Genomic DNA, 16,546 nt, shown 5'->3' with positions numbered 1-16,546 from the left:
TACTCGGAATAGTATTTTTTTTTCTTCCTATAACTCATCTTCAACACCGTAAGGGCATACAATAACTGAAGAGGAAAATGGTGTTTAAATTAACAAAAAAAAAACAGAGCTCCAGTAGCGCCAGGAACAATAAACAAAACTACACAGCCAAACAGTTTACTACATTACTTCTATATGAAGTAATTCAGCCAGTGAAGAGAGGAAAACCCTCCCGTAAGATGTTGGTTAATCTGACCATTTTGCTGTGTATATTTCCAGTTTTTATTATTACTATTTCTATTCTTTTTCTATTTTTATTGTTTCTTTTTCTTTATGTTTCTTGGCTTTTAAGCTCCACCTACTCGCTGTGCACGAGCGCACAGTGAAGGTAGAGGAGGGGCTGGTGACATTAAGATATTTGATTGGGCAATACAGTGTGAGTAATGAAAATGAAATGCTGTCAGTGTTTGTACTGCCGGCAGTGTTCCCGATGACCAGCGCTTTTATTCAAATACTAGTACTGTGTTACTAACACGTGTAAGTGTTTTTTTTTCCTCTACAGCTTGTGTATAGTTATGGAAATAGACTCTTGCTGCCAGCCCATCCCCTTCACACAATAAACTAAGTTAAAATTACTTAGTAAAAAAAATTATGTAGATGTTGTAATAATAGCATTAAAGTTGTCATAGCTCTAAATAGCATGAGGGTGAAGCCTATATTTGAACACAAGACTTTTAGTTAGTGTAACACTTGGTCTTTAGAGACAAATGTCTGCCTTTACTTATTGCTTCTCTCTGTCCTGCATGTCCTTTTCTTTGCCTCTAGAATTTAGAGATAATTTGGATGGTGGTTATTCCAAGATAAATCTTCTCCTGGAATAATTTTGCTACAATGGTTTTTTTAAATTTCATTATTTGATTTCATGTCTTATTTATATTGTTATTGTTTTTAATCCACAAAGCTGGTGTCACGTGATGCTGGAAGTGCTCGCCTCTTTGTTTTTCTTCCTCTTTCATTGTGTGCTTAGTGAAATGTAACGGTAACATGAGCACGGTCTCCTCTACTGTGTTTTGGTGGATTATAATCTCTGTGTGGATGTTGATTACTTCCAGAGGAGGTAAGGGAATAAGAACATTTAGGAGCAACTTTCATTTAAACAGTAAAACGGTGTGCAGAAAGATAGTCTTTTATTAATTTAATGCATGACCACAAGCCCAGGGCTGGACTGGCCATTGGACATACCAGGCATATGCCCAGTGGGCTGCTCTCTTTAATTTTTATGGGCCGATGGGGTTTTATTTTATTTTATTTATTTTTTTATTTTTAACGGTATAAATGAATGGTGTCGGATTGGCCAGTTGGTCATGATCGACTCTGGGTTGGACCAGCCGAGGAGGTCGAACTTTAAAGTTGAGATGAAAAAGTACACGATTTGTCCAGTACTACTTCAGCTAGAAAGTTGCTAATTCAATCATGAAACTGATCAATGATCAGCTGATTGGCTTTTGCGCCAGAAAGAGGAAACCAGCGGATGTTGCGTTAAACAACAGCAGCACAAAGAAATACTTTTCTTTCCTATTCTCACTTAAAAATGTCTAGTTTATAATTAACATTATCTGATGGAAAATGTATAGAAATCCATTATTTTATTCAGTAAATATTAAGTCTAGTATATACCTGAGTAAGTTATTGTATTCTTTCCTTTGGGAAGGGACCATCTGTACAGTCTGGAATTCTGCTCAAGAAAGATGTTGAATCTTTTTAATTACTAGAGAAAAATAATAGATTTATAGGTTATACATCCATTAAATTAAAATTGGTTTTGTCAATTAAGCATCTAAATGACTGATTGTTTTGGCAGTCTGGGAATCAACACATTCAGGAGATGTGAAATGAACCCTTAGATGTGTGGCCACTAAAACTAATAAAGAGGCTTTGAAAAAGGTTGTATTGAACTGGATCCTTTACTGTTATTATTCCCTGTACTTCTATTAAGTCAGCAAGTATTTCTTTTCTTACGACTGTGTATTTCACTGAAATCAAAAGTAAAAAAAAAAATCTGTCCTACCTTTCCACCTGTTGTCACTTTAATTTGCACCAAAGCAGGCAAAAGGGATTCACGACAGTTTTTGCTTAATAACTGAACAGATATAACTCAAATATGAAAGCAGTAATATTATTTCTTCTTTTTATATGTAGCTCTGATTACGTCTCACTAATGTAATCTTTACCTGATGTTTCAGATACTGAGGTTTCCTGTGTTTTAATGCAGAAATGCATGCTGCCATGCAGTTCCCAGGATGTCACTCAAATTATCATTCACTGGTTTAAGATGTCAGGAGACATTCATGTCCACTCCTTCTATAACAACAAAGACCAGCATGGATATCAGGACCAGAGATTCAGAGACAGGACCTCTCTGTTCAAGGACCAGATCTCCAAAGGAAATGTCTCACTGCAACTGGCAGGGGTCAAGGTTCAGGATGAGGGCAGATACAAGTGCCACATCAGCACCCTTCAGGGAAACAGAGACTCATTTATCAACCTAAATGTTAACGGTATGAAAAACACAGAATATGCAGAGAATACAGACATGTTAGAAGGAAAGAATAAACAGCCACGAATTTCGTAGTCTTAAAGTTTTAGAGGATGGAGTTTTGTGCTATTAGCTAACCCGATTAGCTAACTGTGAATGCAACACAGACACACAGATTTGCTGATAATAATGTTAACATTTTATTTAAAACCTTGATTTTAATGTAAATATATGCTTAAATGTTTGAAACTGGTTCCTTGTATGTCTGTTGTATTATTATAAATATTTTTTTGCAGCTCCAGTCCAAAAAGTCAACATTCAGCAAACAGGAAACCAGATGACCTGCAGCTCAGAGGGACTCTACCCTAAACCTAATCTCACCTGGACCACCAGCCCTCCATCCAACATGTCCCTCCAGTATAAAACCACAGCCCAGGAGACTCAACAGCTTCTTTACAACATCAATAGTTCTCTGATGGTGTCAGAGAGAGTTAAAGATCTGGACTACAGCTGCACTATCAGCACACACAGAAACAGGAAGCGAGCCACTTTGAGTCGAGCATGTGAGTATTCCATGTAAGAAGGAAACTTAAAAAATGGAGAAGCATCGCTTCCTAAGAGAAACAACAAAACAGAATTTTCTTTTGAGAGGTCAGAGGGGTTGGTTTCATTTTAAGTTACTTGCTTATAAATGAGAACATTAATTTTTCATGCTCCCTGATCCAGAGGAAAAATGAATTGGTAGTATTTTTGAACAATTTTGTGCTCAAGGCACAACAACGGGTAAAAATTTCAACACATACATATACAAATAACTGCTTCAAAACATCGTGTCATGTGAAAGGTCTGAGTAATGTTTCTTTTTACACAAGTGACACCACTTCTGCTTTCATATACTTTTCTCTTGAGCCCTGTTAGTGACCAAACGCACTGTTTGGCAGCTACTACATGAGAATATAATGCTCCAGAATGGAGTGATGCTGACATTCAGCACATTGTTGGTTATAATGTGAAGAAGCAGTGAAGTGAGAAATGGTTGTTTTATTAGAAAATTACAGCGGTTTGAGTCCTTAACTATAAATTTAAATACATTAACCCTTTCAGGTTATTGGTGATGATGACCCCAGCACCAAATCTAACCATAAGAAATTAGAATGTGTATTTGTGGTGCTTATTACATTTATTAAATAATATGATCATTCTGTCAGACACACATTGTCTTGGGTTTGTTGTGTGGCATGCAGAGTTTGGACCCAAAGGCAGGACTTCAACACAAAGAGATAGCTAAAGGAGGCAGCTTTTATTTGCTGAAGCAAAATTCAAACATGAAAAACAAGAAAACCAAACCTAACACTTCAAACTGGGAAATGACAAATAATACATTAAGAAACAAGAAATCTGGGAACTAGAAGCAGGGAGAAAACCGAGCTTGTGTGGGGGGGAAAGCAGACATCAGCATGGACAACACAACAACAAGCAGAGGAAGACAGAGGACTTAAATACACTACGTCTGCTCTAGATGTAATAATGAGCGGATGGGAAACAGGTGGGAACACAGCTGGAAGTAATCAGTAACAAGGAGACAAGAGGGAAGCAAAACTGAATACACTGAACCGAGGACAAGAGACTGTCAAAATAAAACAAGAAACACACTGAGATGCATACTAAGTGACAACAACTTGACACTGAAACAGACATGAGGACACAGAGAGGGGGAGAGACATGACCAGCTGGGGAAAATGCAGTACTAGAAATACAAATGACTAAACTAAGAGCAAGGAAACTGAACCATGAAAAGCACTAAATCAAAGCATATTAATGAAACCAGAAAACATATAAACACTGTGTCACACATCCAGGACCATGACACACATGAAAAATTATTTACATGTTTATCCAAACATGTTTTTCTTAGGTAGGATTAGGATTCAGACATCTCCACCAGGCTCAGTATTCATCTGTGGTTCAAAGCAAAGTCATTCACAGAATTTCTTAAGATATTTTATTTCAGTGGGTTTTACTTCTTAAAAATGTGTTTTTGCTTCTGTGTTATTTCAGCCTCAGTTATCAGTAGCTACACTGAAACAACGCTCCCCTGCTCGTCTTCAAACACTTCTCTGAGAAAACTCCTTTGGAGATTCAACCATGGTCAGATCATCCTGACAAAGACTGGGCCTGATGCTAAATACACAGTGTCAGAGAGGTGGAAGCAGCATGTGAGAGGTGTGTCAGAGTCAGGCAGCCTCACACTGCAGAACTTATCTGCAGATCAGGAGGGAACATACACATGTGAACTCAGTGATGCTTCGGAGACAATAACGACTAATATCTTTGTGAAGCTAAATCAAGGTAAGATTAATTAGGAATTTGTAACTTATATGAGAAAAAGCTGTTATCACCTGTTATTACATGTGTAACTTGCAAAAACAAATAAATCATCCAGAGAAAAATAATTAGTCTCTCACCTTTAAGGGAACTCAACCAATATTGAAAGTGCCATAGGATGGGTGTTTGCAGTGGTTCTGGTTGGAGCAGCAGTCGCTGGTTTGGTATTGTTCTGTAAAAAGAAAAGAGGTAAAAGGACATTACTGTACTTGTTTGTGGCGTGCATGTGCAGTTGCTTGTTCCCCTTTGACCTAGCACTTTCTCTTGTTCATGTGACCACATGGCCTTCTTTCTTTAATGTGATGATTTAATTAAGTTTATTTTTTGGTATTTATGAGTATGTCTATGATTCTATGAAGAAAAAATAAGCATAAACCCTCATTATTTACAGATAAGAAACTATGTTCATCAGAGTGTCCCAAGCTTTCCATCTCTTCCGGAAGAAGGGCCAATTTTTACGCTCCTGAGTTCGCCAACTTCTAAAGAGTTGGTTTCTAGTTTTGTGAACGCTTTTTCAGAGCATTTGAGTTTGGTTTGCAAATTGGAGATGATGTGTGGGATCAATTCTTATTCTATAAATGAAACACATCAGTTAATTCAATTTAAAGTGCTTCATAGACTTCATTACTGAAAAACTAAATTCCTTCTTCAAGTCCAGTATGTGATCGGTGTAAACTTGGCTGCAGTGGAATCTTTTGTCTTATTTGTGTGTTTTGCCCTCACTGTTGTGCTGTCTGTTTTGTTTTGTTTTTGTTGTTTCTTATATCAAAAATCATGATAAATGTCACGTAATTGTGGATAAAAGCCTTTAACAAGTATGAAGTGCTTGTAATTATATTTCAGTACATCACAGAAACAACAAAGAAAGATCTAAAAGCAGCTTAGCAGCAAAAAAGCAAACTTTATGAAAACTAATATTTGTGTCATTCTCAAAACCTTTGGCCACGACTGTACTGGTCCTTATCGGTGGAAATTATGGGTGCTCCACGCCAACTGTGCAGGAATAAAATATAAAGAGTAAGACAACAGGGATAAATAAAAAAACAGGAGAAATATATACAATGAAGTGCAATCTAAACAAACATCTATCAGTTCCTGATGACTGAAACTGATCAGTACATTGCAGGAAGATGGAACGAAAAGGCAGAAAAAACACAAACAACAAAGGTGCACCATAATTCGTTTGTGCCGCTGCTCATGTTCATATATTTTTACAGTAGAGGCTACTGTAATGGCGCTGTAGTGGACTGCTTATGTCTCATTTGTTAAAACAGCTCATTCTCTTATGAAAAAATGCCACAAGATTACGGACACTGGTATTTGAAAATGCATGGTGGTAAATAAAAAGTTATTTTGTCACAGTTTGATTCACCAACATCTAGAGCAGACGTAGTTCCGTTTTCAAATTCACGTTAGGGCTGATGTGTTATATCTCACAACAGGAAATTTCACAAATGTGAACTCAGGAAGTTTCTGTCTTGACCATGATAAGCAAGCTTGCTTCACTGTAGTCACGCTCCTAACAGTTGCCCAAGTTCCTGAGCACATAATCACCAAGTCATCTTACAGAAGGTTAAAAAATGTTCCACCTTAATGCTGTAACAATAGCTGTGAGACATCTTTTAACACTTCTGCTGTCAAATTGTTCCCTGGTCTGAAAATGAATGCAATCTAAATGCAGAAGGGTTTAGTATTATATGAACATTCACTGAATTCAAATTAGGAAAAAGATTTGAATGTCATTTTGTCAAAAGACTGAAACGGTGGTGCTGCTTTGTACTGTCCCATTGAGAAATAAAACATGCATAAAGTGTATGAAGGCTGCCAAATTCCAAAGTGTCTGATTGTCAAATGTAGCTAAGCTATCAATTAGAAAATCCTTTGGCACCTTGTTGTTGAGTTATCATGTTCACATAGTTGGATGTCCACACATCCTGACACCTGAAAAAGACTTTCAGGTTGTCTTGAAGTGACTCTGCAAACTGCTAAGTGATTCAGGAAGGGAAAGCAGGTTCTCCACCTGCAGTGTGTATAGTGCAGGAGGAGCGCTGGTGACGTCAACTGGGGATATTGTCCTCAGCCATAAAAGGATGCAGTGCCTACTCTTGGTCAGGGATGAGTTGCTGCACAAGTGGAGGAGTTTAAGTATCTCAGGGTGTTTTTCAGGAGTGAGTGGAGCGGGTGATCGACAGATGGATTGGTGCTGTGGCTGCAGTGATGTGGATGTAGGGAGAGCTCAGTGGAAGAGCGAAGCTCTTGATTTTACAGGTCAATCTGCGTCTCTAACCTCACCTATGGTCACAAGCTTTAGATAGTGACCAGAAGAATCATGGACACAAGCAGCAGAAATCAGCTTCCTCCAAAGGGTGGCCTGCCTCTCCCTTAGAGATAGGATGTGGAGTTTCACTAGGGCATTGTTCAGGGCAGAGGCGGAGCCAGACATTTGAAACACCCGGGGCTTAGCCCAAAGAGTAGTATGCATGTGGGATTTTTTTTTTTTTTTTTTTTTGGGGGGGGGGGGGGGGGGGGGGTGTAGAAATGACTGAAAGATTAATAGGCTCTGTTCAAAAAAGAATGACTTCATATAGGGAAAAATATATATCACATGTGCAGGACACCTTAAACTAGTTTTTTAATTAAGCAGCAAGGCAGAACAAGGTCAGGGCTGCATCAAGACACAGGGACTAAACCCCAATTCAACCAGACCCAGAACTGATCCAGAATTAAAACAGGACTACAACAGTTCAAAATCAGGACTACTGAGGACTTAACCAAGACAGAACCAGAATCAGAACTAGATGATAGCACTAAAAATCATCATAGACCTGCACTACACTTATTTTTTAATTCTACCAAAGTACACTATTTAGATTGAGAAAAGTTTATATAATTATTTAGCCTTGTTGTGCAAACAAGCCTGCAGAACTTAATAAATACAGAATTTGAAAAATAACAAACCTAAAAAGAAACACTAGGTACGAGATACATGAGGACCTATGATACGGTGATACTTTTGGTAAACAACCATTTGACTAACATGTGTGTCTCACCTGCTCTTGTTCATCTGTTCTGTCCTCGTTCTCCTCTCTCTCCCTCTTTGTGCTGACAATCATCAAATATACAGTTGAAACCAGATATTTACTCTTCAGATAAAAACACTTTTTTAATTGTAACATCAAATCAGACTAAATGTTTATTTTTTTTAGATTGATAAATATAAAAACATATTTGTTAACTTTAAGAGTAAAGAGAGAAACTGTCTGTATTTCTTAATTGCAAATGGCACCAAATTGTATTCAAACTTGAGCCACACTTATGGAGCTCCACAGTTCTTTTCCTGGTGTTTTGGTTGATATCTCTTGATTTTCCCATGTCACAGAAACAGGCTCTGTGTTTTGCCTTATATGCATCCACAGCTGTGCCACCAATTTACTCACATGGACTCTACTAACCTATCAGAAGCTTCTTCAGCTCAGAATGGAATCGTCTGGAGTTTTCTTATTAATTAACAATAAATTTAGTGTACATGTACTCCTAAATTTAATGAAAGTGATAAAAATAGCTCTGTCTCTCTTTATTCTGAAATTTAACTAATTCAAAATATATTTCAATATTTATCTAAAACAAAAATTTACTCTAAATTGATGTTGTACAGTAAAAATGTTTTATGTTTTCTCCCTAAAGTGTATGTAAATATCTGGTTACAAATGTGAATATCCTGCTGTGTACTGAAATCCCTCTTGTTTTGCATAGAAATATACTGAACAACATACAAAGCATAATATATAAAATAACATTTACCTGAGTTTTTTCTTTGAAAGAACCCTCTAATGTCCATTCTTATATTTCAGTACATAACTGAAACCGATTTAGTCGGGGAGGGTAAGAACTGAAAATATGAAATAAACACACGTAAGCTAAGACTCTAAAAAAAATAGCATTTGTTCGGCTTTTCATTTTGCCATTTGTTGATTCACTTGAAGAGCAAGTAACGTAATATTAGTGAAGTGATCAGTTTCATATCAATCTTTCGTGATGCACCGTCATATTTACATTATTTGTACAGTACGAATGATTTGCTTTGGTACCTGGTCAAACTTAAGCTCTCCTTAGTATGGCTGGCTCCGTCTCTCCAACAGCGTACTCACGGGCAGCAGCTGCCCCGCCCCCTCGCTCAGTCGCTTAGTGCCTGAGCTCGGATCATACCAATATCAGGGGGGGATTCACGCACAGTCGTAAATTCCCACAGTGTGCACTATGTGCTTCGAATATTGTGTGTACTTTTTGTTTTATACAGTTGTCAGCCAGGCATCTAACTATGAAAAAATTACACTCCAAAATACCCCGGGCTTCTGACAAAACAACCCGGGCTTAAGCCCCGTAAGCCACCCCCACGCTCCGCCCCTGGTTCAGGGCATGTCCCACCGGGAGGAGGCCTTGTGACAGACCGAGGGAGCCCTGGAGAGAGATCTCTCAGCCGAGATATAATCCTGATTGTTGGATCCACAAAAAATAATTTTTGTTTCTTTATTTTAATTAACAAGAAATACAAAAAAAATAAATAAATAAATTGACAAAATAAAATAATAGTGTTGGGTCTGCGCTTAACAGGCCCGCTAGTTTAGAGACTTATCACGCATGAAGAAAGCAAGACGAATAGCTTAACCGGTTTTTACTTGCTAGCAAGGGGAACCCGCTCGGTAGCACCTCTGCCCTCGGTGTCAGACCACTCCAAAGAACCAGCACCCCCTGCAGCCTTAAAAGCCAGTCATAAAACTGAGGCACTGAGTGTGTGTGGATGTGGGTGTTTTTGTGTGAGTTCCTGGGTCATCTCCCCTCACCCTGTATATGGCTCAACCCTTTTTTAACAGTCTCACCATACACAAGCACAGGCGAGGACATAAAGGACAGGAAGTAAAACATCCTCACTAAATAAGGACAGATAATCTTCACATACTTTTTGTTTTTGAAGGCCTGCCAAATGCTATGCTATCATTTTTCTGTAAAGCAAATTGGGTATGCATAAAGTTACCTTATCTTACCTAGGATGTCTGCAGTTAAACACTATAATGTTAAGTACACATGCCCGTGTATTTAACATTCAAGCACACAAAACAAACACGTATATTACTACTGACATGCCTGCACTGCTGAATTGTGCATTGTGTTTATTCTTTCATGGACGATGTCTTATGAATGCAAAAATATTTCTCAGGTCAACAAGAAAACCACAGAAGGTCAAAGTCCGTTAATAATGTGTAAGTATCCTAAACATTACTACAGAGGAGCCTACTTCTGTTTGCTCTGATCGTTTTCTAAAGTTGATATGTTATATTTTTAAAAATGAAATGAGTGAAATTAAATTTTCTGCTTATTTGCGTCAAAGATTAAAATGAACTGGAGATGTGCTGGAAGTAGAATTCATCAACATCCATCATATGAAAGCATAAAACGTGATATGAATATGTGAGAAAATCAAACAGCTGGTTTGTCTGACTGACCTTTATATCAATTTTTTTTTCTTCCTGTCGTTTAACAGAGATGCTGAATTGCAAGAACTCAGTGAAGACGGTTCTACTCTTAGAAAAAAAAACCCAAACAGAACCTGACCAACCAACAACTGTTTAGGACAGTTGGGACCATATTAAAGGGAAAAAACAGAAGGATACTATTAATTTAAAAGAGCTAAATGTTGAAAGTAAAACTAAAATATTTTTCTTAAATAATGTCCAAATGTTGGAAATGTATTTGAAATACCTCAGTGAAAAGAAATTGAAATAATTGTCTAGATAATCATAAAAAGTGTACAGTTAGCCGGAAGGGAGGGGGGGGGGGGGGAACCAGCTACAATCTGGGTTTGGAGTTTTGTTGCTGTTCCTTTTTTTCTTTGTCTTTATATATATATATATATATATATGTATATATATATATATATATATATATATATATATATATATATATATATATATATTAGGGGTGCAACGATACACAAAATTCACGGTTCGGTTCGGTTCGATACTTTGGTGTCACGGTTCGATATTTTTTCGATACAAAAAAATGTTCATGCATTTTTAATATATATTTTAACTCAAAAGTACAGTTTTTAAATTTAACCCTAACCCTTGTGCGTGTTTTTTATTTTGACAGCGAATGCGCACCTGCGGACCACTTATGTGCAGCCCTGGTTATTTAGCTCATCATATTGCAGCCACAGAAATTCTTTTGTCCATGAAACCATAAAGCTGCACTTTCTTTTTGCCTTATAGTCTGATTTGTCATAACTTCTCCGTTTTGTGGTAAGCTTTTCTTTGGCTGTCACTTCTTCACCCTGACCTGTCTTATTTGGCTCAGCAGAACTGAAATGCTTTTACACGCTCACTCACATAAGCTCAGCGATTCTCTGCGCGATCAACCTCTCACATGTTTAAGCTTGCTGCGGGAGATTTCACTTGTCATGTTTGCATAGTAAGCTAACGATTAATAAGACGATGTCAGAGGAATTGGTGCACAAATTATCATCACTCACAGATCAGTGCTGTCGCTCTCTATACACAGGTCGCACGATTGCAAAGTGAAAGCAAAAAAACAAGCGCAAATTCAAACGCGACTTCAATATGTCACATATTGACAGTGGCTCACCGATGCCAATGACATAATTACCCAGCTACATTTCCGAAAGAATGCAAAAGCATTGACATATATTTTTCCTACAATAGCCCGACGGGCAGGGAAGAGAAAGATTTTGGTAGCCCGACTGAAAAAAATCGCTAGCTCCAGGACGTCGGGCTAGCGATATTGCGAGCCCTGTATCTGATTGAGGAATCACTCATCTTTGGAAAAGAGAGTTTATTACAGAGAAATGGCTCTTTCCAAAATAAAAGCTATACTATCCGCTTCTTCTGGGCTATATTCTCAGCAGCATAAGGAGAATCATGTGCTAACAGCTGTCTAAATGACTCGGCTAAAGTTAGTAGCATGCTTGTTGTTTTTGTCTTTGCACTAGGATGATGTCGGCGTAAATGTGCAGTCATATTCGTTGTGTTCCCACTAGTGCTTTCAGGTTAATCTCGTTGAAATGACCTTAACGCCACAACACGGCAAATCTCCGTTAACGAGCTACCGCCGATCACTCCGTGCATGGGGCTACACGGCCAACACGTTAACGAGCTAACTGCGCTAACACACTAGTTCACACCAATGTAATTGAGCATTGCATGGCACATCCAACATACTGTTTTACTTTAGTCCATGACTCGCTTACCTTCAGGGTCATACGTCACATGAAAACCAAAATAATTCCAAACGCCAGATCTGAATGAGGTTCAATTTGCCTGTTGCAAGGAGAGCTTAACTTCTGTCTCGCTAGCTTGCCCTGCGCTCTTCCTTCTGACTATGCTGTCTGTGTTGAGCGCTCAGTGGATCTGCGCTCGACAGTGCAGCCTAGGCGGAGTAGTCGAACACAGATTCACTGAGCGCTCAACACAGACAGCATCGTCAGAAGGAAAATTGATAAAATAAATTACAAATGTTGTATTGTTCGATACATATGCGTACCGAACCGAAAGCACTGTATCAAACGGTTCAATATCGATACGAATATCGTTGCACCCCTAATATATATATATATATATATATATATATATATATATATATACATATACACACAATGCAGAGTTTGTGTGCTTTTACTGAGAGACACTTATTGTTGGATTTGCAGCTGGTTAGATCCTCATCTGGTGGTCTCAATGGGGACTTTGTGGATCCATGCAGGCCACAGAGGAGGAGAAGGAAAGAGCAGGTGTCCAGGTGAAGCTCAGACTGTTTCAGAAGTGTGGGGTAGCTGGTGAGCAACGCTGAGCTTTTCTGATTGCCTATGTGGAAAATGTCTCAGTGCCTAGATCTTTTCCAAGGAGGGGGATTCTTCTTTCCCTGCCTTCCTTGAATGTGCAGGGCCTGGGTCTCTGAGACCCTGTCACCTCAGGAGTGCTCATCCATACTCTGCAGTTCTTTCTGACATCTGTCTTTAGAAAAAATACAGCAAATATTCAAACCCAAAGTAAAAATGAGGAGATGTGAGTCACAGATGTGAGAGCTGCCTGCTTCTGTACTCCTGTTCCACCTGCTGTTTTTTTTTAAATGAAGCCTCTAAGAAAATGTCTTTCAGTCTGTCAGTTCCTGTGTGCTCACTATAATCAATGCTTCATTTGTCAAGTCCCTTTTATTTTAAATATGCTGCCATGTAAAATAACGTCAACGCTTGACCCTTCTCGTCATAGCAGTGTAGATCTCGAAAAATACCATTTGTTGCTAGAATTTTAGAAAGGGTTGTGGCTAAGCATCTTAAAAAATACTTAATTGTCCTTCTTAGTTCTCCACCTCCTTTTTTTGTTTCTCCATCTGTGTTGATGAAACAGCGATACATAGCTGACACCTGTCAGGACAGACCTGTTTGTCTAGATACAGCTGAGATTAACTACGGCACCAGGAAACGTCTTTTCTCAAATCTCTTTTCTTTTTTGGTGTTTTGGTCTCATGAATTGGAGGAAACATGATGGGCGTCAACTTTGTTATGGTTTTTGTGACTGTGGTGTTTTTGTGGATGATGACTGTTTCCAAAGGAGGTAAATACGATGTTAACACTCCAACTGTTGTTGCCATGATGCTATGACAAATTTTAATACTAACAACTGAAATGTAACTGATTAATTATAATGTTTTTTAGTTAAAAACAATCAACAGAACAAACAGCTGTCATATTCTGGTATGTTTCAGGTAACTAAAAAAGTGCTATTGCTGTTATCTTACAAAAATGAAGCCACTGTAGGACTTAGATTGTGTCTAGTATATGTGTGCGTGTGTGTGTGTGTGCGTGTGTGTGGGTGTGTGTGTGTGTGTGAAGAAAAATGTTGTTTGGTTCTCGCCCAGTGATTCAGATGCCACTCATTTTTCCTGATCTAGCATCGTGAGGTTGATTGACATGTTTACTTTGTGCTGCATTGTGTTGAGCCGAGTTGTAACCAGGTGCTAACAATGGTTTGCAGCTGTTAAGCCTTCCGTGATGACAAACACTTTTGGTTTGCTGATGTCTTTGTTTTGTTGCCTCAGGAGCTAATGTGGGTTGCAGAGCTGCTTTTCCTAAACTGAGCTTTTATGTTTTTAATTATCTGATGTTTCAGATACTGAAGTATCCTGTGTATTTATGGAAAAATGCATCTTACCGTGCACTTTCCAAAGTGACACTGACATAGTCATCCACTGGCTGCAGGAAACTGCAGGAAACATTCATGTCCACTCATTCTACCACAACCAAGACCAGCCCGCACTTCAGGACAAGCATTTCAGAGGCAGGACTTCACTATTCAACAACCAAATCTCCAGAGGAAATGCTTCACTCCTGCTGATGTGGGCAGATGTTCAGGATGAAGGCAGATACAAATGCTACACCAGCACCATCACAGGAAACAAGGAATCGTTTATAAACCTTGAAGTAAATGGTATGGAGTAAAATATGAATATAATAGCACATGAAATAAAAATACAGAAGAATATAAGACAAATCGTGAGCATTCAGGTTATACTTTTTTAATTGATGAGTTTCTCTTCATATTTAGTGAAAATTCGTTGAACTTACACTTAAAGCCTGCAGCTCTGAGTCAATATTGTAACTGTAAGTTGCAATTCATTATGTCTATATATAGCAGGCAAGAAATAAAGCTGATTGTAACATGAGAAATTTGAATACACTTTTGCAGCTCCAGTACAAGAAGTCAATCTTCAGCAAGTAGGAAACACGATGAACTGCAGCTCAGAGGGAATCTTCCCTGAACCCCAGTTAATCTGGTCCACCAGCCCTCCATCCAATGTGTCGCTCCAGTATGAAACCACAGTCCAGCAGACAGAACAGCAGCTTTACAACATCAGCAGTTCTCTGATACTTTCAGACAGTGATAAAGATTCTGTTTTTAGCTGTAACATCAGCACTCGTAGAAACTGGAGGAACGCAACTTTAAGTGAACAAGGTGAGTCTGGAAACCAGCAAATCAAATAGGTGTGCAGAGTGCTAGTTATTTACTTTACTTTACAATTACTCATTCATCAACACGCAAAAATGTGTCAGTTATTTATAAAATGTTTATCATAAATATACATCCGACAGTTTAAATGAAAAATAATCTTTCAATTTAGGGAATGTTGTCCCTGTTAGAGGCTTCAGAGGAGGAGTCTTTGCAGCTTTTTTGGTCGTGGCAGCAGCTGGTCTGGCACTGTACTGCAAATGGAAAAGAAGTTAAAGTTATGTTCTTCTTTCACTTTTTAATTGTATGTTGCTTGTATTGATATTTTATTCAGATAAACAAGGAAAAATATGGGAAGATCAAAGAGCTATTAAAGCAAAATGGAATTAAGTTTTGTTCATGAAAATGTTTAAACCCAATTAAATGGATAGTACTTTTGTCAGCCAGTTTTCTATTAACCTAACTCCTGTCTCAATTTTTTTTAATGATTCAATTCAGATTATGAATGCATGAAATGAAACATAAATTATGTGTATATCTGTTTTTTGAGGGTTTTTTTCTTTTCTCTGTTTAACAGAGAGATGGGAATAAATCCTCCAAACAGACGAACTCTAAACACCCACCAGCTTTAGTCAAATGAAGACTTCAAACCGTGGTTATAGCGGGCTTGAATTAATTCATGCAACAAAGACTAAAATAGAAACAACAACAGCAAAATAGAAAATAAAAGCTGATCTGTTAACAGTATTCATTTGGTAGTCATGTGCAATATTTTTACAGTAATCTATATTTTATGTTCTTTGAGGTATGACACAGAACAGATCACGATTAGATTTTACTGAAATTTTTTAAAGATTGAAAATGAAGTGTACATCATGTTTTGTAAAATTATGTAACCTTTTTTTTCTAGCCATGTGTTGTTGCTGTTTTATTTTTCGAGTTTTCTTTTTCTTACCTACTTTAATCCTGTTTCATTAGGTGTATTTTATCCAGCAGGTGGCAGTGTGGTCAGATGTTTTACAGTGGAAGCAACTTTTTCTTTCATGAATCGTTGAGTTTTTCTGTGGTTTAAATATCCCATTTATTTATTTATGTATTTATTTGCATGTGCATGTAAGCATGTATGGATTTATTTATTGATTTTTTGAATATTTTGTGAAAGCAAAAATATTTTTACTCTGTAGGAGAAGCAAACCTAACTTGGACACAAAACACAATAAAATCCAAATTATGTTGTTGTTTTTTTAAATTCAGCACACAAAGTAAAAATAAATGTAAAATTTAAATTCTCTTGGTACGTAAATATAACGAGAAATAATGAAGTAGAAGTCTGTTCTTATATACTCAGGTGATTGTGTTTTAATAGCCTCTCATTCATAATGAATGAAAACAGTAACATTTGCTGCCATGTGTTCTCATTCTGTTCCTTCTGCTAATCTTCTTTTGGTTACAGTTGGGATTATCAAACTTTTAATAATTTAAACTTTAATAATTTTAGCTAATTCACATACATTTAAACTGTATCACCTGTTTCACTCTGTGCATATGATGTTTCAAGTGATGTCACTTTTTTTTTTATTGTGTGCAGCTTATTCCATTCATATCTTACTACAATAAAATCATGCATTATCAT

General features: G+C 37.6%; 2 protein-coding genes across 7 annotated transcripts; both read left to right on the top strand.

Moving 5' to 3' along the window:
* Positions 1-979: 979 nt before the first annotated feature.
* LOC146566993 (uncharacterized) lies at positions 980-10,720 on the top strand. 3 transcript variants are annotated; one of them, XM_085286642.1, is made up of 7 exons: positions 980-1,096; positions 2,252-2,537; positions 2,812-3,078; positions 4,574-4,864; positions 4,988-5,089; positions 10,116-10,158; positions 10,440-10,720. In XM_085286642.1, the coding sequence occupies exons 2-7, from the start codon at positions 2,258-2,260 to the stop codon at positions 10,507-10,509; spliced, it is 1,053 nt and encodes a 350-aa protein (XP_085142768.1). In that variant the 5' UTR covers positions 980-1,096; positions 2,252-2,257; the 3' UTR covers positions 10,510-10,720. The 3 variants fall into 3 exon arrangements, with proteins under 3 accessions (XP_085142768.1, XP_085142766.1, XP_085142767.1); XM_085286640.1 differs by having other exon boundaries at positions 982-1,096; positions 2,223-2,537; XM_085286641.1 differs by lacking the exons at positions 10,116-10,158; positions 10,440-10,720 and adding an exon at positions 5,292-7,382 and having other exon boundaries at positions 982-1,096; positions 2,223-2,537.
* Positions 10,721-10,857: 137 nt separating this feature from the next.
* On the top strand, positions 10,858-16,545 carry LOC146566992 (V-set domain-containing T-cell activation inhibitor 1-like). 4 transcript variants are annotated; one of them, XM_085286657.1, is made up of 5 exons: positions 10,858-12,743; positions 14,077-14,394; positions 14,653-14,919; positions 15,086-15,190; positions 15,491-16,545. In XM_085286657.1, the coding sequence occupies exons 1-4, from the start codon at positions 12,665-12,667 to the stop codon at positions 15,187-15,189; spliced, it is 768 nt and encodes a 255-aa protein (XP_085142783.1). In that variant the 5' UTR covers positions 10,858-12,664; the 3' UTR covers position 15,190; positions 15,491-16,545. The 4 variants fall into 4 exon arrangements, with proteins under 4 accessions (XP_085142783.1, XP_085142785.1, XP_085142784.1 ...); XM_085286659.1 differs by having other exon boundaries at positions 10,859-12,706; positions 14,166-14,394; positions 15,086-16,545; XM_085286658.1 differs by having other exon boundaries at positions 10,859-12,706; positions 15,086-16,545.
* The last annotated feature ends 1 nt before the right edge of the window (position 16,546 follows it).

Source organism: Mchenga conophoros, linkage group LG9, assembly GCF_057382185.1.
Source record: "Mchenga conophoros isolate Kocher_MC1m ecotype Shallow Benthic linkage group LG9, M_conophoros_male_GT1.1, whole genome shotgun sequence".
Taxonomy (NCBI): Eukaryota; Metazoa; Chordata; class Actinopteri; order Cichliformes; family Cichlidae; genus Mchenga; species Mchenga conophoros.
The sequence above is the reverse complement of the archived record's forward strand: the minus strand, read 5'-3'. Positions and strand labels throughout refer to the sequence as shown.